Source organism: Pimephales promelas, chromosome 18, assembly GCF_988280905.1.
Source record: "Pimephales promelas chromosome 18, fPimPro1.hap1.1, whole genome shotgun sequence".
NCBI lineage: Eukaryota > Metazoa > Chordata > Actinopteri > Cypriniformes > Leuciscidae > Pimephales > Pimephales promelas.
In genome coordinates, this window is record NC_142786.1 from 30,238,767 (window position 1) to 30,262,682 (window position 23,916).

At 37.3% G+C, this 23,916-nt stretch overlaps 2 protein-coding genes across 3 annotated transcripts; both read right to left on the reverse strand.

Annotated features, from left to right (window-relative positions):
* Positions 1-287: 287 nt before the first annotated feature.
* Positions 288-7,397, reverse strand: pdia8 (protein disulfide isomerase family A, member 8). Its single transcript, XM_089123388.1, has 13 exons — positions 7,120-7,397; positions 6,684-6,762; positions 5,800-5,917; positions 5,589-5,696; positions 4,747-4,876; positions 3,915-4,028; positions 3,702-3,827; positions 3,124-3,306; positions 1,831-1,939; positions 1,623-1,751; positions 1,444-1,523; positions 1,302-1,359; positions 288-892 (listed from the first exon to the last, which is right to left on the reverse strand). The coding sequence occupies exons 1-13, from the start codon at positions 7,278-7,280 to the stop codon at positions 803-805; spliced, it is 1,485 nt and encodes a 494-aa protein (XP_088979514.1). The 5' UTR covers positions 7,281-7,397; the 3' UTR covers positions 288-802.
* A 166-nt stretch (positions 7,398-7,563) lies between these two features.
* Positions 7,564-22,221, reverse strand: gon4la (gon-4 like a). 2 transcript variants are annotated; one of them, XM_089123389.1, is made up of 29 exons: positions 22,089-22,221; positions 21,651-21,849; positions 21,175-21,243; positions 20,158-20,366; positions 19,965-20,039; positions 19,630-19,680; positions 19,380-19,430; positions 19,192-19,290; positions 18,992-19,102; positions 18,166-18,333; positions 17,570-17,780; positions 17,397-17,498; positions 17,276-17,316; positions 16,469-16,578; positions 16,180-16,384; positions 15,267-15,353; positions 15,017-15,185; positions 13,979-14,108; positions 13,749-13,896; positions 13,217-13,333; positions 11,776-13,098; positions 11,051-11,144; positions 10,752-10,879; positions 10,449-10,646; positions 10,193-10,336; positions 9,919-10,110; positions 9,591-9,772; positions 8,266-8,368; positions 7,564-8,021 (listed from the first exon to the last, which is right to left on the reverse strand). In XM_089123389.1, exons 2-29 carry the CDS (start codon positions 21,826-21,828, stop codon positions 7,953-7,955), a joined length of 4,764 nt encoding a protein of 1,587 aa, XP_088979515.1. In that variant the 5' UTR covers positions 21,829-21,849; positions 22,089-22,221; the 3' UTR covers positions 7,564-7,952. The 2 variants fall into 2 exon arrangements, with proteins under 2 accessions (XP_088979515.1, XP_088979516.1); XM_089123390.1 differs by lacking the exon at positions 7,564-8,021 and having other exon boundaries at positions 8,260-8,368.
* Positions 22,222-23,916: the final 1,695 nt, after the last annotated feature.

The following is a 23,916-nucleotide window of genomic DNA, read 5'->3' on the forward strand; positions in this document are numbered from 1 at the left end:
CATTTGGTAAATATAGTGGGTTATTGGACAAATAGTGGCTAGCTAGAGTTACTGGAAATCGAAATACAGTGACTTGCTGGCATCCGTCCTGCCAGTACTGTAAAAATACAAGAAAACACAGGATGCACACAGGAAATGACTCTAACATGAATGCATTGATTGATTCCTAGGTTTATTTTGTTATGAATAAACAAATGTGCAATATAAAGGAAAAACCTTATGATTAAAGTTGTAATGTTATAATGTTCAAGTTTTTGTTCTAAAAAAAGAAAGATGCACACAGAAAATGACTCTACTATGACCAGATTTATTGATTCGAAGATATTTAGTTTGTTACAAACAATGTGCAATCTGTAAAACAAAAACCTCAAAATTATAGTTGAAATGGTATACTGCTGGATTTTTTTTTGACCTTGAGAAAAAGCTTAAAGTATAGACCAACAAATTTTATGTTTATTAATTTATTTCATGTTGGTACATTTTTGGGAAGTACACCTATTTTGACCTGATGTCCATTGGAATGGACAAAAAAAATCACAATGAAAGCAATAATATAAAAAAAAATTCATTTGTTTTCATTTATAGAAACCTCATGAGTTGGGAAAATGTACTTTCATATTTTTCAGAAACTTGAAAGATAATTCAGGTCTGAGGGGGATAAATTAGAGAAAATTTTAATTTTTTTTTAATGTTGCCAATTCATTTGATTTGATACGCATGGCTGAGCCATAGCAGAATTCTCCACTTTTTATGAACAAAAAAAAAAAAAAATCACAAAATACAACAAATTTCCCTTTAATGTTTACAGCTCTTCCTTGACTCCGTTTAGAACAAGAGGATTGGACGCCTCGCGCTTCAGAAAGCTGATGAAATCCTTTACTTCACGGGGTCCCTAAAAGGTGATGCCCAAAATACAAAGAATTAATGTTCTTAATGACAAATATATGAACATGATAGGCATGTTCAACATGACATCATGACTTTTGCGTAAACATACACGCCATTTTCGAGTCAAGTTGCGTGTTATCTCTACGCATTTTGAGCTATCCGCGTGTATGTCTACGCCATTAATGTCCGAGTGATTACGCGTGTCTGTACACGCCGTCAAATGTCCGAGCGAAACAAAGCAAAATGTAGATCTACATCTGGGGAGCTATCTTTTTTTTCCCTAGGATGGTAAGGGAACAACGGCGTTCATAAACACGCTGAAAAGTGATTAAGCGTGTTGATAGCACGCCAAAAATGGAAATACGAATTGGCATGTCATACACACACCATAAGATGGTTGAAATAAACATTACCTCGTATCGTTTTGGCTCATTCTTCCGTCCAGCAGCAGCAAAATATATTGCAGGAAATCTGCGAAAGAATAACAAAACATTAACTATGGATACTAAGATGAACAAAAGATTTGAGGATGAGTGATGAGATGTGAATACATGCCCTTGCACATCATAGCCCTGTGGGACATCATTGGCAGTTGCATCCATCTTGGCAATTACAATATTGGGATCACTGTACAGCTAAGAGTCATACAAGACCATCAAAAAACAGAAAAACAGGATCAGAAGAAATTCAGAAAGAGATAGAAGTCATTTACAGATAAAGTCTGTAAAACTCACCTGTTCTCCAAGCTCTGTATATTTTGGCTCCAGTTTTTTACAATGGCCACACCATGGAGCATAAAACTCAATAAGCACGTCTTTCTCTTGGTCATTCACAATCTCTTCAAACGTATCCGCCACAACCACCTGCCCACAAACATCAACTCCAGTTAATGCCTGAAGTGATACTGTAAATGAAGACTACTGTAAACGAAGACTCACTAACCTTGACCGGACTGTTGTTTTTGGCAGGCACAGGCTCTGATTTGACATAGCGCTTTAGTCGCCCAGCAAAATAATCTTCCAGAAAACTCTCTAAAGACTTGCCATCTCGTCTGAGAAGGGGGCCATTTACAGTTAAACAGGGTTTACAGTTAAAACCAGACATAATAAAAAAAAATCACACTGACCTTGAAGGCCTATAACAAACCAAAATGCAGTACGAGTGTGATAGAGCTAAATGAAGAATATTATTTTATTTCAACAATGTTATGATAACGATCTTATTAATATGTTAATATATTTAAGTATGATAATGGCTTATGCTACAGATGCAGTAAAACAGTAATATTTCAATGAAAGTTTTCTATTTGAATATATTTTAACACATAATTTATTCCTGTGTTGGTAAAGCTGAATTTTCAGCATCATTACTCCAGTCTTCAGTCACATGATCCATTCTAATATGCTGATTTAGCTGTTTAAGAAACATTTCTTCTTATTATAATCAATATAGAAAACATCTAACATTTTTAGGGAAACCACCATTCTTTGATAAGTAGACAGTTCAAAAGAACAGCATGTATTTCAAATAGTATTTAAAAAGAAATTATTATTTTACTGACAATTGTAATCAATTTAATGCATCATAACATAACATAACATGAAAGCAATAATAAACTCAAACTTTGGAACAATAGTGTAATAACTTTTGAGATTAATTGTTTCACACTGATTTGTTTCTCTAATGTGAACACTAACTCTTTCCCCTCCATTGATTGAATTTTCCATTGAAACTGCTATCATCACTGCTATCATCTAATAGGAGGCGCTATTACACACCTTCTGAAAGAATCTCTGGATCAAATCACAGAAATAAGTGATAGATGCACTGCTTATACAAGTTGTAGTCTTTGACGAAACGATTTTCTCAGCTTAAAAAAAATACAATACAATTTAAAAGCAAAGGCTCTGTTCTTTCTTTTTATCAAAAATGTCGGTGCTGGCTGGCAACTTTTTGCTAAAAACGTTGCAGCGAAAAGAGCTAAAAGTTAGTGCACTGCATTTGAGGAAAAAAATTATTAATTGCAATGTATTATTTTAATTTACTAAATAACAAAGTTCTAATTACATGCAAGAAATATAATACAATACACTATTTAAAAAGTTTTAAGAAATCAACTGATGACATGTTTTGGGTGTTGATGCTTGTACTAATGCAGAATATTTTGAAAAAAGAAAAAGAAAAAAGAAGCTCTAAACCCTTAAAACAGGATCATAATGAAGTGTTTGTACTCACGTAAACTCCTCCCGCATGGTGTATTTGTTTCCTGTTCGTGTCTTGATGGTGACAAACGGCAGCTCAGCTCCATCTGACGGACCCAGACCAAACTCACCTTCAAGCTCCTCCATAAAGTCATTACGGTTCGCCACAGAAAACAACAAGCCCTGAGAACTGAACTTAGACGCCACCTTTAGCACTCTAAAAGTAGTTGGGACAGAGAAGGACAGATAAGTACAGCCTCAAATTCAGAAAAGTTGGGACATTTTGTCAAATAGTACAAAGAAATTATTTTTCAAAGTTAGCAATGACCAACTTAAAGACAATTTTTTTATTATATTTTTATTGTTGCCACTGTCCCAACTTTTTTGGAGTGTGTTGCAGCCATCAAAATCAAAATTTGTTTATATTCTCAAAATACAATTAATATGACCAGTGAAAACATTGGACATGTTGTCTTTGCACTAACAAAAATGAACAAATCCCAGATTCTTAATATTATAACTTTTTACAAAATGTCCCAACTTTTTAGGATTTGGCAGTTGTACTTTATGACTCTAATAAACATGTTCGTTCACTGATTCTGAATGACCCACCTGTTTCTCCAATAGTTGGAGCCTTTGGCATTGCGAAGATAATCCAAGTCATAGTAGGCAGTCAACAAATCCCTCTTTTTAAACGAATCCTTATTCTCTTTGGTCAGGTGAGGACAAATGCCAAAACTACAGAGCAAAAGCAATCAACATGTCAGCACCTGCTCTCTATGCGTTTCTTATGTGCAAGTGTGCGGCGCATCAGTGTTTGCTCACATGTTGTCTCTGATGAAGCGCCGCAGACCTGTGACGGACATTGAGCCTCTGTGGTGCACCACACTCTCCTCAAACTTACTGCTCAGTCTTGGGGGGCGGAATAGAAGCACAGACCTGCCGGCAGAGTGTTTACAGATTTTTTTATAGTGCATAATAATTTTTATATAAATCTTTTTTATTTATTTATCCGGAACACAAAGCTTAACCGTCAACTTTGGTTCAGAACACTGGTTCTCAGCTGGTATTGTTTCAGAATTCAGATTTTACTTACCAAAACCAAAGTGAACAAAATTGTCTTTAACATCAAATATTAATTATTAAAATCAAAATATCCAGTGATATTGAAAATTAAGATGACAGTCTATATTTATTTATTTACATTTATTTATTTAATATATGTATTTATTATACATTTACACTGCCATTTACAGAGCCCTTAAATGTAAATGGTGATGGAAAAATTTTGTCAACGAGTTTGCATTCTCCCGCAAATGTTTTGCGTTTGAGAAACTTTGCATTCTTGAAATGCTCTAAAAACTTTTGTTTCCCTGAGGAAAGCAAAAGTTTTGAAATATATTTTCAACTTATTTTCAATTTTGAAATATCCTTCCAACTCATATTTGATATGTCGCTTTAGGGTCTCCATAAACATTTGTGATCCTCCATAAAAGTTTGGGGTCGGTAAGATTTTTAAAATGGTTTAAAAAAAATGTTTTTATAAGTTGATTTGCTTTTATCATTGTTTTCCGACTGCCGTTTCCCCTATTAGAACAGACCCGTGACTCGGTTTTTGGGACAAGACCCACCAGTTGAAGGTCTTCCCATTGCTTACTCGTATGTGACGCCAAATTTGTTTCCAAGTTGGAGGTCTGTCGTGTGGGCAAAGCGGAAACTGTCCCTCATTAAATTGGCTCCTTTAAGAAACTCTGCGAGTTGAGAGCTGTCAGTCCCTGAGAATAACCCTGAGAGACGGACAGAGAAAAGAAATGATGCAACACATTAATAATAAAATATGTATTGTGCTCATCTATCTTTTTGACATCCATCCATCCATCCATCCACACTCCTGGGCAAAAATGTTCTAAACCATTTTAACCACTGGTCAGGAAATGAACAAGAACTGCACAAATAGAGAAAGTAGCTTAGCACGGAATAGCCTTCCCCAGCTTGCAAGGATGCTTTTTACAGGAGTCAGTGTTGTTCCATTCAATGTCAATTGCTTCAATCACTTTATTAGTAGTTGAAAAAATGTCTCCCAGTTCGTATGAGTTTAAAATGAGACCAAATATTTACTATAGGGTTCAAATCTGGACTCTGACCCAGCAAAAAAAAATTAGTCTGATAGACTTTTTCTCAAGCCACTTCTTGGTTGTCTTTGCAACTTGGGCGGGAGCATTATCTTGTCGAAAATAACATCTGATCATTCTTTAGATAACAACTTTGAATTTTGTGGGAAGCAAGCCATTTCAATGTCCCCACACAATGACAACTCTATCCATCCATCCATCCATCTACTGAATTTATACATAAATGTACATAATATAAAATTTCACTATTACATTAAGAGTGTATTACATATTTTGAATTTACACAAGATATATATATATATATATATATATAAATAATTTTTTCAGAGTAAGTTCAAACAAATAAAAGCCAATAAAACGCACTTACCAACTACACTGGCATCAAAGTTGTTTATAAAGTTCTCCAGGTCATGGTCACTTTGCAGAGGCACAGAATCAGGTCCGGCCTGTTTTTTCATATAGTTCACAATTCCATCTGTTTGGAAATGATACATCCACTATGACATCCGCAGTCAAGTTGCATTTGCATTCATGGCACAGATCATTTGAAATGATACAGGAAACCTTAAAACAAATACCAGCTGAGCGTGGACCATCATACGATGACGATTCCTGTCCATTCCGAAATATTTTGAGTGTTGGGTATCCGGTAACCCCATAGTGCTTACAGGTCTCTGTATTAGAAGTACAGTCCACCTGAACAAAGAATGGCACACATCCTTAAACCATCTGAAGAACATGCAATCTCTACTTATAAACATTACCTTATCACATGAAGCTCCTTAATATTGGATCATAAGATCAGTTTCCATTAAACAAATGTTGCTGGTTCAAATCAAGTAAATTGCTCTATCAATAAAATACAGGTGCTTGTGATCACCTCAGAAAAAAAAAATGTTAAACTAATTTTGTAAAAGCAAACATTGCATTTATATTAAAGCACTAAGTATGAAGGTGGATGGGGGGAAATGTTACAGCGGTTTTAAAGATAGAAAAGTGTAGCCTGCATTTGTGTTAAAATAATTATATTCATTCTCCAACATTAAAGGTGTTAATTGAGCCATCTAAACGGGGAGGATGATTTTATGTGTGGCTGGCTTTTACTCTTTCTGATGTCCTTGCACACATTGTGTGAAAGTCAGTGCTTTACACAGTTATGACTCATGACAGATGTTAAAAGATTTAAATAACTTTACACAAATAAGGTTAGGACACAAATCGAGATTTAATGATAACAAAATTGTGTGCATTTTAACATTTATCCCAGAACAATGTCTTGCCCTACTGACCTCCACTGTAAGAGCAATGTAAACAGAAAACAGTTTTTGTTTCCACAAATTTTATAACTGTTTATGTGTTAATTGGCAGCATGTCACATTTTAAAAAGAGCCTAATTTATATTGAACTCAGAACATAGCCAAGAGATTCAGATATTGTGATTTCCTCCTTCTACTATAGTCACCTTGGCTAAAGTTACTGTTCCCTTCAGTCGAGTAGCTGCACTTTCAAAGTCTGGGGCGAGTTTCTTACAGTGGCCACACCTGAAAACAAAACAGAGCAGCAAAACAATCAAAAACTGCTGGGATTTATGGAAAAAATGACAACAATGCTTCTGAATAATTTTACTTATAATAGAACAATGGATAAATGAATGGTTATACTTATCCCAGTACTGAGGGTTTTCCTAAAATCTTAAAACGCTTTATGAACATGAACAAATATTCTTATGAGAGCCGAGCTTGCATCGCAACTGTCAGTTGTATGTAGGCACCATGGACAGCTCACGCCATCACATTCAGCAGCACTGTACGGCGAGTTGCAAATGCAACCAAGCACTCTTTTACAATAAAATGTTCTTAATTCCACATTTGTGTGTGAATGAAACATTATTCTCTCACCATGGAGCATAAAACTTCACCAGCATTGTCTCCTGCTCGGACGCGAGGTAATCGAAGTCCGCGTCTGTGAGCTCAAGCACATCACCGCGTCCACGCGCTGACGAGCTCAACATACAAACAACCAACACACATAAACCCCCGAGTAATAGACAATTATCCATCAGGGAACGAATAGAGAATACTTCTCCAAATTCAGAAACCAAAACTGAACTAAAAAAACCGCTCTTGCCGGGCGATTTCCACCGATATGCCTTAGCCCGTGCGAGGGGCGGGATGAAAACACAATGTGTCACTGAAGTAGGAGATGATTGGCTAGGAATTCTCCAGCTGATGAGATGTAAAACGGTAATTGGTGAATTTCTCTGTCAATCAAAGCTCCTCCTGACAGACTCGTATTACACTCTAACGAACAAAAAAATAATAATAATACTCGATTTCACGATAATAAATTAAATAATTTATTTTGTGATATTGCTTTACATGAAATTATACAATAACAATTCATACATTTGTAATAATTTTAACGGTGAACAATATGAATAATAATTAAGACACTTCACTGTCTGTTATTTATAAAAATAACATAAATAATAATTCCACAATATTTCATGCCTTGAGAAAATAGAATCATAACTATATCTTGTCCCAAGGATAACTCATTTCCTAATACTATATGATGTGATTTATGTTCAATTAACACAAAAACACGGTTACTGAATCAATTCAGGCAGCAGGTCCAGCCTGCCCTCACTGTTCAAATTGTTCTCAAACCAGCCTGTTCAATCTCAGGCTGGATCATCTTCTATTGTACCGGACTGTAGCTTTGTGTCCAATTAGTTTGTGTGATGTAACTTGCTGGATTTGCGGAACAACTTAATGAGGTCTTGAAAGCGCTCAAAAACCTAAAGAGAAAAAAAACAAAAAAACATAATGGGTTGGTTTACTAAAATGTGACTTATAATGGTTGACCTGACTACAGCATACACTGGATAAGATGAATTACCGCACACTGACAATGAAAATAAAGAACATATTTTGCCCCGAAATAAAATAAGAAATATTGGCATTGATAAAATGAAGTGAAATATGACTCAGACATGATCTTTGTGAGAAAAAGCTTCTAAACATGAAAGAAAGAGCTCAAACCTCATTGGCTGTTTTGTTGCCAAGTTGGGCCGCGATGGCATTAAACGTGGCTGGCTTGGCTCCTCTCCGCTGACAGGTGGTCAGTATTACATGGTCTGCCTCCCTTATCATCACACAAACAAAACACAGATACATTTATTTTATAACATGAATATATATTTAAATCTGTGTTAGAACTTCACACTTTGGCACAGCTAAGTCAGCTAGCTATATAAAAAACAGGGTTGCACAAGAATCAGAAAATAAGCATTAGCTTCCGTTCAAATAATTATTGTGGATTTGAATAGAATAGGCCACAATCCATAGGATGCTGAATTTAATAGACAGAAAGAAGAATTGCTGATCAGTAATTTTAAGAAACACTGGCACAAATTATGATCGTCCACCACAAGTGATAGAAATAATCCATCTGGACTCATTTTTACAATTTACTCCATGAGACACTACTGTTCAAAGTAAAGCCAGACCGATTTATCGGCAGGCCGATATTAGGCATTTTCCAAACTATCGGTATCGGCATTTATAATGGCCGATAAATGAATATTTTAAAAATAAAATAAAAACGGATGAAAGACGCTTCAACCATGCATTATCATATTATTTTAGTTAAAACTCATAAATAACTAATGTTAGGGAAATCTGTTAACGTTTTTTTTGCATATTTCTGAAAAAAAAAAAAAATATATATATATATATACTGTATATATATCGGTCGGGCTCTAGTTCAAAGTTTAGTGTCAGTACAATTTTTTTGTCAATATTTTGGAAAGAAGTCTCTTATGCTGTAAAAATACAGTAAAAGACAGTAATCTTGTGAAATATGATTATGATTAAAAAACATTTATATGTAAATGTATTTTAAAATGTGATGGCAAAGCTGAATTTGAAGCCACCACTACATGATTCAATATTCTTTTTTTGTGGATTCTTTGAATAGAAAGTTCAAAATAATTGCATCAATTTGAAATACATTTTTTTGTAACATTATTAATGTTATAAAATAAATACAAAATGAATGTCTAAATACATTGATTTATACACATTTCTATTAGTAGAAAAATTGATTTTAAAAATAATCTAATGGATCCAAAAGTGAGACCATATGTGAAGAATTTACAGCACATGAATTTATCTATATTCTTAATCTCAAATATACATTTCAATTATACATCCTGTATGCTGCCTCTGTTTAAATTAAGGTCTTGAAGGGCAGTTCTGAATGGCACACAACCCTGATAATAGCAAAAATATTTCTGAAAATAAATAAAAAAAGAAAAGAAAGTATTTTGTAATTTCAGACATGAATGTTGCACAACAATTCTAACCTCGTCCAGAGGACTACTTTTTTTCCATTTGGTGTGCGGGAGATATTTTTGGCACAGACTGAGCTTCCTGTGGCATTAGATAAAGACTGCTGACTATCCACTGAAGAAGCTTCAGCTGCCTTCTTTTCCAACTGTGTTCGAACTCTGTTTTTCTTGACCTTGTTCTTTTTTATTTCTGCCTTCTGAGAGAGATGAGGAATTAGATAAGATAGGTGTTAGATTAAAAAAAAAAAAACAGACACTACGGAGAACACAATTTCAGGTGGCTTGAAATCTCTACAGACATTGAATATATAGGAAAAGTGACCCATAAGAGGAGTTGTGGTACCTGAGCATGTCTGTCTTTTTTATGTTTAAAAGCGGCTTTGACTGGCTCCACTTTATTATCTGGTACGACAATTTTGATTGGCTGATTGGATTCCTCATCTTGCACTTGGGGGTATAGCTGTTTAAAAAATTCCCAGAATTTCTCTAGCAAGTCAGTGTGATCACGGAACAGCGATGTTATTTGAGTTTTTATCTGAAAATAAAAAGAAAGAGAAGACATGCTAAAATGCTTCAAGAAGATAGAACTGTTTGTTTGCTTGGGTCCTTTTTGGTACCTCCTCAAAGTCAGCAAGATCCCGTGATGGACTCTTTTGTAAAATATGCACCATCTTTCTGTAGAGAGCTGACTGCTCTCCAAAAGTACACTCCAGCTGGCGTAGAAACCGTCTGCTGCGCTCAAACGCCTGCTGTTCTGCCAGCTAAAGTGACACATTAAGAACAGCATCACATTTGTACCATGAAACTTGAAAATTTATGATCGTGTGCTACATTCAGCCATGCATATGAAAGTATTGTTGATTCTCCTCTAACCATGCCGCACTCTCTGGCTTGATCCGGATGCAGGAAAGCTGCAAAATCTTGAAGCAGTTCAGGCCAGTCGCTCAGCAAAGGCTTGAGTCTCGTCAGCAGCTCGAGTGATGTGCGACTTTCTGGATCTTTCTCAAACTCAGACAGAACACACAGGAACTCGTCCACCTTCCCTGGCACCATCTGCAGCACCTCAAACACCTGGAGACAAACAGACAGACAGTCTGTAGAATAAGTAAAATCGGACAGGCAGAAATACTTTGCAATTATAAAAATATTATATGTGCATATCCAAATATTTCTTGCCTTCTCCAGGTAAGCTTGGGCAAAGGCAACATCTTTAGCGTCTCTGTAGGGATCGTCATCAGGTGCACCATTGTGAAAGACAAAAGGGGTCTCCTCAGCCATCTCCTTGGTGTGGGTACGATGGGCACCTGAGATTGCCACATTCATTCAATTTAGATTAACAGGGACATTTGCACATAATATATTAGCATTTCTGTGAATGTGCTCTCTTACTATTACAGCTATTTTTCCAGCTACAGAATGTGCTGAAATCATTTACATCTTGTTTTGATGCACACCTATTTAATGACTGCACTGACCTGAAGGTTGATGGTTACATTTAACATCATCTGGTATTCCTTCATTTTCAGATCTTGTCTTTGTGGCCATGTGTGATAATTTCTCCATGGTTTCCTGGTGTTTACAATGATATGGTTAATTAATTACATGAAAAAGTCTCATAAATACAAATGGGAACTCCAGCTTTTACTGGATGAATCTCATTAGAACACATCATGTTCATATTTTACCTCAAAAGAAAAAAAAGAACACATTCTATTTTGCATAAAGAAAATTATGCATACTTTTAGAATTTCTACAGTTTTTGCAATGTAAAGGTCCAAGCACAGTCCGAAATTTTCGTATTCGAAATTCGGTGGCTCTGAATTGTCAAAATACCTCTCAAAATGCTTGCAGAAATTTGAGCCTGATCGCAAAATTTTTATGACGGACAAAGTTTCTGAGGCAGTGAGTAAATGTTGCGTGACAACGTGAAGTCGTATTTATTTGTTGAATTTCGGACTGTGTGCAAAGGACCTTAACATATCTTTATGACAATTTAAAACAATTTTATTTGACCATTTTATCATAATATCATTTATATTTAAAGTAAATCGAAAAAATAGTAACAGAAAATAAAACGAAAAAATCTCAAAAATTATCGACAGGTTCTTAAAACGCAGAGAGAGAGAGAAAGCGCTTTGTAAGGTTTACAAAATGAGTATTCAGTTCATTAATGTCAGAAAAAAAATAAAAATGATCTCACCTGAAGTTCTGAAACATTGTCAGCTCCACCTGTTTCCTCCTCCCCAGTCTGCCTACTGGTACCTTGCCTTTCTTTTGCTTTCAGCTCCTCTAGTTTCTCTCCCCTGCCCAAAACCATCTCCATGTCGGCATCTTCCCCATCGATGCTGGGCGTCGGGCTCCCAGAGGATTCAGAAAGTGTGAGAAACAGCTCTCTGGAGTCCTTCTCACCATACTCTTCTACCTCATTCTCAACTCCATCCTCAACATTCAGCTCTTCTTCTGCGAATGCAGTTTCTTGTAAGCAATCTTGAACGGAGGACATCTGTAATGGTCCTCCTTGTGGCCGATCAACGCTGCGGAAATGATCTGGAGTTCTCTTTTGCGCACTGTGTTTTATCTTAGTGCTATTCAGAGCTGATGAGTGTTTTAAGGTTTGATGGCCGAAGCTACTGCTTGCAAACACATAGCCTGGAGGGAGGAGAAGAAACCGATTAAGAGGTTTTTGATATTCGTGAGGTAGACCACCAGAGTCCCTCGGTATAAGTTTAAGCAGTGTGCCACAGCGCTGACTGACATGATCTTTAGACAATGGGGCGTTCGTCTTTATGATTGGGGTGGGACATATTATGGTGTTGGGAACTGGAGGCGGTTGAAGAGTAATGATGAGGTTTGACCCTCTAGGAGTGGCAGGTTCAATGTTAGAGGTGACTATTTGTGCAGTTTGGTTCACAGTTACATGCCCTGAAGGACAGAAATTCATCTCTGGTGTCATAGCAGCAGGTAAAGTGATGATTACGCCTCCCTGGGTTGCATCAACTTGAGCTCTCTTTGGAGAACCAGAGACACCCGTAGGAGTTTCTACAGCATTTTTCACAGGAACAGCCCTCAGTACAGGTGCGTCTGGAGGAGTCGGTAAAGAGACAACTGCACCACCTTGGTTTCGTCCCACTGGAGACACGTTTGACAGGCTAGATAGTATGATCGCTCTCTCTACAGGCCCCTTCATAGTTTTATTTCCAGACGAGCATAGATTCGGTGCAACATCCTCTGAAACCGTAACAGCTTTTGGTAAAAGTGTTGGAAACTGGTTGAGAACCAACTCTAGTTTCTCAGCTAACAGGGGAGGTTTTAAAGGCTTGATGGATTTAGCAGTCTTGTTTTTCTTCTTTTTGCATGGACCATGCACAAGTGCCTTAGCAAGGTCTTCAGGAAGGCTGGGAGGGTAACACATGCCTGAAGTAAAACTATAGTCTGGTCCTGGACCGGGAGATTCGGTAGTTTGAGAGTTTCCAGATGGTTGGTTAAATGTTCTTACATGCTCATAAATGCACTTAAGGTTTTTCTACAGGAGAGAAAGTTTACAGATTACATATAAATCAGATTTTTCACCACTTGGTAGAAACAGAAAATTAAGAACAGAAGGATTTACAAAAACAGAGCAAGATAAAAGGCAGTAATACCGAGAGCCAATCAGGCATGAGGCTCTTTTCTCTCTCCACTGGGGGGCGCTGGTCACAAGGACTCACCCTCTTACAGGCCAAGGGCATGGAGGGGCATTTCCCCGCCAAAAAGTATGTCTGAAAAACATGCAAAAACCCCCCCAAAAGGTTCACACTTAGGTCACAGATTCACACTTGGAGATACTTCTGTGTTATCTGATCAGTGTCTGATCGAAATCTGACCTGTGTTCAATTCTAACTTGAAATGTGGTGAAATGTATAGTTCTGCAATAAATATGCATATAGCAAATCTGTATACTTTAATACATGCACAGTATGCGTGTAGTCATAATCGAGTACTGAAAAAAGTGAGCCTACATATTTCTTCCCTCTAATCTATAAGGCTCACGTTCAATCACATTAACCAACATTATTACATTATATAAGCATCATTTGAACCCCAGCATAGCATAAAACAGACTCTGAAGAATGCTGAAGCACACTGCCACAATGTCATGATAATTGTTCCTATATTCTGTGTTCATTCACTCACCTTGATGACATTGGGAAAGGGCTTATGACATGCATCACGGATGTGTGATTTCAAACTGACAACGGTTCTAGCAGCAAGCAGATAGCGACAGGTCATCTGCAGTGGGTGTAGGGTAGTCCTTAAGTGCTTATGACCTAGAACAACAAGACTGATGACAGAGTAAAGGAGTGTTGGTTGAGTACCTTTTTAAAGAATGTATAATGATTCAGGTTGATGCGTGAGTGTAGTACCAATCTTCTGCTGAAGTAAACTGTGCTTTAAATCTAGAAGGGCGTAGCTGGATTGAAGGAAGCAGCTCTGGGTAGAGAAACACTGGCCGAGTCGCCATCAACCAGGCCAAAGGAGCAGGAATCTGACATCCTACACAATTAAACAAGCAAACAAAGAGCAAAAAGATTAACGCTAGAAAGTTCCCAGTTACAATTGGCAAAAAAAAAAAGTGTGCAACAGTGTTTTTGTTTCTCAATTCCTACTATAATCAGATGGTGAGTGAAAGTAAGACTTCTTTAGCTTTAGTTTAACTCACATTGACTAAAACTATTTGGCTTTCAGATGAAGTGAATACATGAGAGTATACGCACAACCGGTGCTGCGTCATAGAATGTCTCTGAATAGGTTCACGTCCACTTTTGGGGGAAAACAAACTAGACTCCCCATAGACTTCAATACAAAATAACAGCAAAAAAACAATGTCCGTACACAGCCGACAGGCGTAAATATCTTAACTTACTTATATAAAACATGTCAAGTAATTATATGTCCACCCTGCCTGCCATAGAGCGTGAAAGATACATACACAAACTTAATTTGGCCAATTTAAAGACACTTCTCTCTTTATAGTCTTTATGGTGTAACAACCCCACCCAGTGGCCATTTAATTGTACCTCATCGAGTCACCAGGTAAGCCCCTGAATGATTTTATTTCGTTTTTTAAAGTAAAAAACCTTAATGTATATATTATGAATTTATGATGATGATGGCAGGTAGCCTGGGCTAGTTGATAACGGGCATAAAAAAATTTATCTTTCACACTCTATGGCAGGCAGGGTGGACATATAATTACTTGACATGTTTTATATAAGTATATTCTTAAGTTATTTACGCCTGTCGGCTGTGTACGGACGTTGGTTTTTGCCGTTATTTTGTATTGAAGTCTATGGGGAGTCTAGTTTGTTTCCCCCAAAAGGGGGCGGGGACAAAATTGACAGTTAAGTTCCCGGATGTGCCGGATGTGCGTATACAAAGGCAGCCACATTTAGATAAATTACCAGGAAAACATGGCCTCGGGGCTGTAGGGTCACCCTTGGGTGATTGATCTAGTTCCTCCAGCAGAGAAATAGCACCCTGAAGGTTGCAGGATTTAAAGATGCTGGTGAAGCCGTGCTCTGCTGGACCGCAAGTCTGCTCTCCGCGCAGGGCAAACATCTGCAGCTCCAACTGAGAGACGATATTAACACGATATTAACATGTATCTGTGTACATCCTGGGGTGTTTCTGAAATGTGTGTGCATGTCTAACCAGGAACTGTCTGCTTGTTGAAGCTTCTGTCTCCAGACCCTTGACTGAGCTGCTCAACATGTTCAACTGCGTGAGGAGCTGCACATGCTGCAGGACAAACAAAAACAAAGAAAGCCAGAGAAAAACCTATGAATAAAAAAAAATCCCAAACATCTCAAAAACATGAAGAATATGATTATTAAAGGGGTGATGAACTGAGAAATCAAATTTTCCTTACATCTATAAGGTCATCATATTATAAGAATATCCTTTCAGAACTGAAAACATCCTTGTTAGTCCAATAAAAGCTTTTATTGACACCAGCCTCAGCAAACGTCTCGTTTTTCAAAGAGGGGAACTATGACGTCACCACCCCCGCAGAAGAACAAGATCAACATGGCCGGTTTAGCCCCGCCCACCGATTTGCGCATTCACGCATAGCTAAATAACATAAATTCCTACCTTGTGATGACAAACCGGGTCGAACTACCAAGCAATACAAAATATTGTGCAGTGCCTGGTTGTGGCAGAAGACAGTCCTCTGGATTCCAATAGGACAGCATGGTTAAACTTTATTTTTAATGATGTTCCAGCTGATGAGGTAAAACATCGTCGTCAGTTCGCTTCATTTCACTGAGGATTGTTTTGTAAACAAGATGGGTGAGATGAAACTCATAATACGCAAAACTGTAATCCAGTCTTCAGTGCGAGACGCCCATAAAAACCCAGCATTTTTCAGCTAGGCTCAAAACTAGGGTCGAAAATAGCCTATCACTTATTCATTTTGATGTTTTTGAATGCAAAAACCAAGCGAGCGTCATAAGTTGACCTCAGACAAAAATATAATAAAATTTAAAACGCCAGTTCATGACCCCTTTAATAGTCAAAGAAGAAACTCTTAATAGTTCTTTAAATTGACCAAATCTTTGTAGACCTGCTGGATCTGCTGCTGTAGCTGTAGTTTCTGAGCTGTGTTCAGGGTCATGGATGTTATGGGGATGGAAGGGTGTTGAGGGCAGACTGGAGGCCCAGATACTCCTTTACTCTTCAGCAGAGCCTTCCGTTTCCTCACAGCCGCCAGCTGCTCCCGTACTGTACGATAGCGCTGCTTCAACACATCTGCTAACGGGTCCTCATACCTACACACAGCAAAGTGCAATTGTATATCAGTTGTGTCATCTAAAAATATGATGTGGTGGCTGTGAAACTGAGGATGGACATACTGAATATTCTCCATAATGCCAGGCGGCTCTTGCAGAGGACTCTCCTCTTCCTCTTTTTCCTCTTCTTCTTCATGTGCGTCTTCTTCCTGACCCCCTACGTCATCTTGAAACTAGAGTTAATGGAGGAGTTAAGCGGTGAAAAAGAAAAACAGATGCATGTTATAAGTAGGGATTGGTCTTGACAGTTCCACAACTACCAACTGATTAGAGGATTTTGAACTATACTTCAGCAGGGCCTTATGAAATAAATGTTTCCCCACGCATGTTTTTATTATTTCCCAATTCCCGTGTTTTTCATAAAAAATGTTTGGATTCCGTTTTAGTAATCATAAAGGATATCTAATGACTTGAATTTAAACAATGTTTAACAATATATTAAAATTCAAACAATAATAGTGCCCTTTGAATTTCAGAAATTCCAGAAATTCTGTTGTATGTTTTAATTCTTATGGATTCTGTTAATGATTTAATACAAATGTATTATCAAAAATTGTGGCAGCTAGCGGATAGTGAGGAGATGTTTGCTGTGTGTGACAAAAAATGTTTGGACCTTTAAAAAGCATGCTCTAGCGATTTGATCAAGTGTTTAGCCCAACTTTTGATTTATTAATCCAAATTTTGACGGATTCTGTGACACTCCATATTATATACAGGTAAAATCCATTTTTAATACTGGATTCTGTGCTTCCATCCGTGTTTTCCGTATCGTGGAAATCATTGGGCCCTTTCGATCAGGCAATTGATGACTAGTCAATTTTGGAAACATCCTTAGTTATACGATTATAAGATATGAATTAAAATCCTTACTGTTTCAAATAGCTCCTCCATCAAGTCATTCACTTCCTTTTCTAAGTGACAAAGGAAAGGTGGTGATTAATATCAAACTAGCACAAATGATTTGCCAATAATTTCTCTCAAATGAACTCACTGGTGATGCGCACTGCTTTGTCATTCCTATAGTCCTCCACATCGGGCTCATCAATTTCAGCCAGAAAATTGTACTCAGGGTCATCTTCATCATCACCCTCCTCTGGAAAGAGATTAAGAGCGTTTTGAGCGTTATAAGAGCAGAAGCATATGCATATTTCGGCCTATCCGTACCTTCATTCTCCATATCTGAAGTCATGAGACCCTGCAACCAATGGGTCCATTCTCTATCCTCAGGGGCGGAGCCAAATTCATACATGTCTGGAGTGATGTCAGGAGCACGAAGCTCCGCCTCCAGCAGGCCCATAGGGACGTCTCTAAGTGGTCGTTTGGATCGCGTTCGAAATGAAATCAGGCTCTCCTCTCCATTAGTGCTAGTGAGACTCTAATGCCAAATAGAGAATACATTTTAAGGAATATTAAAAAATAATATTTCAACTTGCAGGATGTTTTAATGGTACTAAGACCTCTTACATGTCAAAAGATCCAGGCAAATTTGATGTCTCATGTCATGACCCTAATGTTTCACAAGATTACTGTTTTACTGTATTTTTGATTTAAAAAAAATGCAGCTATGGTGACCATAAGAGATTTCTTAACCCCAAACTTCTGAATGGTAGTGTGAATATTAGTGAATTGTTTTGCTTCAGGCACAGTATGCATGAGATAAATGATATAATAAAAATTAATGATTTGATCATTTGTTTGCAATTACATTCAATGTGACTTAAATGTCCATACACAAACAATAGGAGTAAAGTGAGATGCACCTGAAAAGACTCAATGCAGTCAGGGCCGATGGCCAGCTCCTCATCTACCGCATGCAGTTTCTCCAAGAAGCTGCAATCTGGTGGGGCCCTGGAGGGGGCTGGTGGTGGGGGAGGGGGAGGTCCCATTGGGGTGACAGCTACTGTCAGGTGCCTGGATCTACGAAGGCTCTGTAAAAATGAGGAACAAGTTTTAAAATATTTGTTTTAAATTCTGATTTAAACTGTTGAATTCTGCTTCTTGCATTAAACATTTTGGCTACTTAATAATAATGGCTGTTTGGTTGAACTTGAAATTATGGCTTCTTTAATTGGAAAAACAAATCTTACATCATAAAGCTATTGCAGGGTAAGAAGTTCTTAAAGTACATAGAGAAATTGATCCTTTTATTCAGCAAGGACACACAATATTGATTTCCAAAGTGAGAGTAAAGACATTTATAATGTTAAAAAATGATTTCTATTTGAAATAAATGCTCTTCCATTCATCAAAGAATCCTGAAAACACAATTGTATGGTATATACTTTCAACATTGATGATTTTAAGATATGTTTGAGCAGCAAACCAGCTTATTAGAATTATTTCTGAAGTGATGGCTGCCAAAAAATTCACATCACAGGAATAAACACATTTCACAATATACTGAAATAGGAAAGTTATTTTAAATTGCAGTAATATTTCACAATATCACTGTTTTTTTATTTATTTTTGATGAGCTGATGATTTTTTGTCTTCATGAGCATAAGAGACTTCTTTCAAAAACATTAAAAAGCCTTTACTGACCCCAAACTTTTGGTTTGTTTTCAACAAAATGTCATATAATCTTACCAGTCTGGAGCTGCTGGCTCCGTCCTCCTCATGTTCAGAATGCGATCTGTTCAGGTTCACTCGACTGCCCCGTGGAGAAGATGAATTCTCAAAGTCACTTTCCAGAAGGGTCTACCATGCACACATACACAAACACAGTCTCTACAAAGCCACTGCGTCAAGAAAGTATCAAATGACTGACAAAAATCTTTCTCTCCAACCTCCTCAGCCGTCTCATCTTCGTCCTCTTCATCAGGCCGATACTCTTCATCAGAGGAGTCTTCATCTTCTAAAGGAATATCCACAAACTGGGGACCCTTCTGTAAGTGCAAACACCATTTAATAATATATTCTGCATATAACGGCCCGGTCCTATTCTTTGCAGATTATTTCTTGTTGGTTACCTCACCTTTACCTCCGATGACTTCTTAATTGGTGAAATGTTCCAAGCAGGAATGACCTATAAAAACAACAAAAACACCTCACTGCATTTATTAATGTTTTATGTCTCAGGTCTCTGAACCTCTACTTATTTTAACTTGTCATGCTAAAAAGTTAAAATATTAGGTAGCTGTTAAAATATGTAACCGTAAAATAAATTCTGCAAAATAAATGTGCAGCAGTGTAATCCATGCTCCTATACAATCAAAACAACTTACAACTCCTTTCTCCACAACCTCCTTCAGTTTAGAACGAGTCATCTTGGGCTCCTGTGAGACAGAGAGTGTGTGTGAGCTTAAATGGGTCATATGATGCTTTTTAATGTTCTACTGTTCCTGTAGTGTGTAATGTATATGTTTGTGCATGTACTGTATATGATCTGCAAAATTACTAGGCTCATGGTCTCCCATGAAGGGATTTATTCAATCTAACAGAGAACACTGATCCACACCACACACGTCCAGATATTACTTCCTCAAACGTACACGTCACAATGTCAAATATCAGCATAATGTCCACCCAAACGAAAACATCCAAAAACATCTATACTCACAAACACAGGAATGGGTTCAGTTTCACTGATAGCTGCTTTCATCATGGCCACAACATGCTCGTTGGTAATCACTTCCTGCAAATGGGAAGTAAATATGTTGAGCTACATGCTGAAAACAAAGTCAAAGAGATGATTATGCAAGGCTTCATATGCTAAAGGGAATTTGTGTCTTGAAGAAACACTCCACACTCACATGAATGATGTTACGAACGTTCGCAGAGGTCAAGTTATGTTGCCGAGATTTGTTTTCCAGTTCTCTGTCCAGCTCTTGATCAATCTCGACCTCCGGCTGGATTTCATCCTCGACTTCCTTCTGCTGAGTTTCTACTTCAACGACGGTGTCTCTTTTCCTTCTCAAACCTTTCTTTCGGCCCAGCGCACGGGTTCCACACTGCTCCTTATCTGAAAAAGAGCAAAACAGCTGATTTTTCATGGTCGATTGATATTGTTTTATTTATTGCAGGATTTCCTAAACAGGGTTTTGAGTTGATGAAAGGCAAATAAACAAATGGGGCTGCCAAATTAAAAATGAACTAAAAATCCTGATCCAGCTCAGTGTGATAAGCAAAATTCACCTTTGAATCTGAATTTTACACTTTTAGAAATGCAACCTGTGTCAGTTATGCATTATTTCTCTTCACATCTGCATAATTTCCATTTTTGTGGACAGAAGTTTACAGCCTTTCACCAATATTTTGCCAAAATAAAAGCTTGATGCTTTGTAATATTAAAAGCACAAGGGTTAGAACATTTGAAAATGAAGAATTCAAAAAACAAATATTCATATTTTAACTTATGCAGTCAAATAGACTAATTATTATAATTATCATCAAATATCCATATTTTATTTTTCACTACAATTGTAATTTACACAACTATTTTTTTATCTAATTAGAGTAAAATGTATTATATATAATAAAATAAACAATAATGATTGTTTTTATTATTATTATTATGCTATTTTTTTAAGGTTCCTAAAACACTTAATTTTGACTCACAAATTGTATTTAAAAAAAAAAAAAAAACGGACCAAAATGACCAACAAAGTCCAAAATCTCTACTGGTTGACAAATTTCTACCATCGTATTGTGTATACTGGTATATCACCCAACCCTACGATCAACTTAGGCTCACAAAGCTTTTGGAAAATGCACCCCTGGTCAATATCTATGAATATATAACTAATGAGGAAAGTCTTTTTTGAACTCACCAAACGTCATGCTCAAGGTCTTCACAGCATCATCTTCAGGCTTCTGGGTACATGCATGTTGTTCTTGACCTGACAGCATTCACATAAACATTTAAGATTATCCAGACAGGCACACTTTCTGATACCACTATATTCATTAGCAGCATCATATTAAGTCAAGGTACAGGAATAGCACAGTATTACTATAGTAGAACTGCCTATTTCCGTAGTACTTTTTAGTTAGTGGTAGTAAATTCAAATATGAATATATGAACATAAGAATGTGCAAGAAAGAAATCCATTTGGGTATTTGGTATCAATTTATGTTGACTGTATTTCTTTTTTTAAACCTATTTATTAATTTTACCATAACCGAAACGCACATCTAGGCTGTTTTTGATATCCTAGTCAGCATTTGGGCACTATATGAGCCCACATAATAGACAAAACTGATCTCCAGGTAACAGTTTTCTCACAAAGTTTTGGACATGTCTTACTGGCACTGTCAGATTGTGGGCTGGAGGATCTGATGGTATTGAAATGTCTGCTTGATCCTGTAGTATCTGTAACATCTCTGCTCCCAGGAACTTCCCCCGGCTCTTCAACCCTCGCCACTTTACAGAGAGAAAGCCCAGTTTTCCTGTTATTTAATCTTCGTTTTCGGGTTTGATCCATCTCACAATGCCCTATTCAGACCTGTCGGGACAAAATATCATCCATACAGAATATCAAATAAGTAAACAGAATAACGCGTGTATACACGTATAATAACGCCTATGGTCCGAAGAAAACATGTAACATGCTAGCTATATTTACTTTCGTGTGTTTATACTATAAATATTGGTTTTAGGATCCAATTCCTCCGAACTCTTGCTTTATTTTATGTTTAAGCGTCAGCTTTTTAAACTACATGTTATCTGGAACAGGAACGTTACCTCCATTATAACTGTCATATCACCAGCACATTCCGCGTTATTAAATTTAATCTTGCTGCAAGGTTGATGAACATTTCCAATACTTTATACACAACCGCCAACATTCGCTACATCAGCGATGCGATGACGAGATACACAACAAAAAAGCGTCACTTCCGGTTCGCTGAACTGAATTGTTGAATGTGGAAATAAAAGTCCCCTTGCTTGCGGGTAAACTATGGTAAACTACCTTAATTTTAAAAAATCCTTAATTTTAAATATGCCCTCATACGCATCCCTTCCTCTATCAATGATGATCTCCTTTATCTGATGACGTGTTTACTGGTGCGAGGGTGGGATAACATGAAATCACAGAAATTGACCTTATTCACAGCAGCTCCATATTTGATTTTTAATGTGAATAAAAGCGGGCTCCGAGGGATAGACGTACATCTCCTCAGTGGGTCGTACTGTTATATATTAAAAAAAAAAATATATATATATATATATATATATATATATATATATATATATATAGTTCTGCTTATAAAACGCTGCAAAAAAAATATCGTTCCAAAAAATATCAGTAGACAAAAAACTCCAGACAACATGAGCTGTGTAACATTTTTTGTATGTAAAAAAGCGTTTCAGAGTCTGTGACCTTATAAACTTGAGCAAGGGGAGTATAAATTCAACAGGTGCCTAATGAAAATCATCAGCGAACCAATCAAATGTGATACTGTTCACCTGCTGCTCATCAGCACTTTAATTTATACAAGACCTCTTACAAGTGAAGTAAACCCTCAGTATCCGTGGAGCATCTGAGCAGATAGATTGGTCATCTTTAAGTTGAAAAATGTTTGCTTGTGGAGTGGATTCAGCTAGTCTACAGAACATCATGACACCCAAAGGATTCTCCAGGCAAAATCTACCACTGACCCCTAGAAGAATCCCACAATTTACTATTCCTCCAAAGCTGTCACGGTCTCTTCAGAAATCAAAAGATGAGGACACACGTAAGCTGCTATCTCCAGAAAGTCCAGAAGAACAGTCTCCTAGACATCAGCCTTCCACTGGTTCACCATACATTTCTGCCAAGCTTTGTTTTACCCCCAAGATAAAGCTGAAACGTCTGCAGAAATCTCCCTCAGAGGATCTCTCAGACCCTTCGACGTGCGTAGCCATGTCTCTGGAACATGTTGGAAAGGTCACCACACCTTACGGCTTTCGGACCTTGGCTGCAAGTCCCAGCGTCAACCGGAGGGAGTCTTTATTCCATAAGCAGAGACGGTGTGCAGAAAGGAAAAGGCAGGTGGATTCGTTTTCCTCACCGACATCTTCAAATTCAGCGTTCAATTCCACAAACAAGAGAAACGGCTCGGCAAAAAAGCTGCAAGACAGCCCAAATGACTGCTGTTCCCCTCAGAGATCCAAGAGGGAAGGCCTAGAGCTGTTTCTGAACAAACCTTTAACTGTCTTGAGGAGTCTTACTCCAAGAAGGAAGAATCCTAAGCAAAAACTTCAGCTATGAGATCACCTATAAAAATTGTAACTGAAATGAGCATTAGTATGGCAACTACTTTTTATTTATTTTATTGCTTTTGACAAACTCATTTTAAGTGTCAAATAAAATGCTTTTAATTCCAATCTGTGCAAATTTCTCATTTTTGATAGTCAAACTGTATTCACTTGCATGTAGAAAACTCACAGCGTGTTTTTTTTTTTTCCTCTGTCCATCAGGGCAGCTCTCCATGTCGGTTAAATATCTTGCATTAAATTCTTCAGGTTGTAAGACTGGAAAATTAGTTGAACAACCATTCCTTAAGTGGACAAAGGAACGGACCTTGTT

Bases quoted from the DNA above. Each gene is read 5' to 3' on its own strand.
- pdia8 (XM_089123388.1), bottom strand. From the start codon at position 7,280: ATGGATAATTGTCTATTACTCGGGGGTTTATGTGTGTTGGTTGTTTGT. The intron at 5,918-6,683 runs GTGACTATAGTA...TTCTTTGTTCAG, and splicing joins GAACAGTAACTTTAGCCAAG to GTGGACTGTACTTCTAATAC. The intron at 893-1,301 runs GTAATGTTTATT...ATCACCTTTTAG, and splicing joins ATGAGCCAAAACGATACGAG to GGACCCCGTGAAGTAAAGGA.
- gon4la (XM_089123389.1), bottom strand. From the start codon at position 21,828: ATGGATCAAACCCGAAAACGAAGATTAAATAACAGGAAAACTGGGCTT. The intron at 17,317-17,396 runs GTGAGTTCATTT...TTTGTCACTTAG, and splicing joins CAAAGCAGTGCGCATCACCA to AAAAGGAAGTGAATGACTTG. The intron at 8,022-8,265 runs GTTTGAGCTCTT...TTTTCTCTTTAG, and splicing joins GCAACAAAACAGCCAATGAG to GTTTTTGAGCGCTTTCAAGA.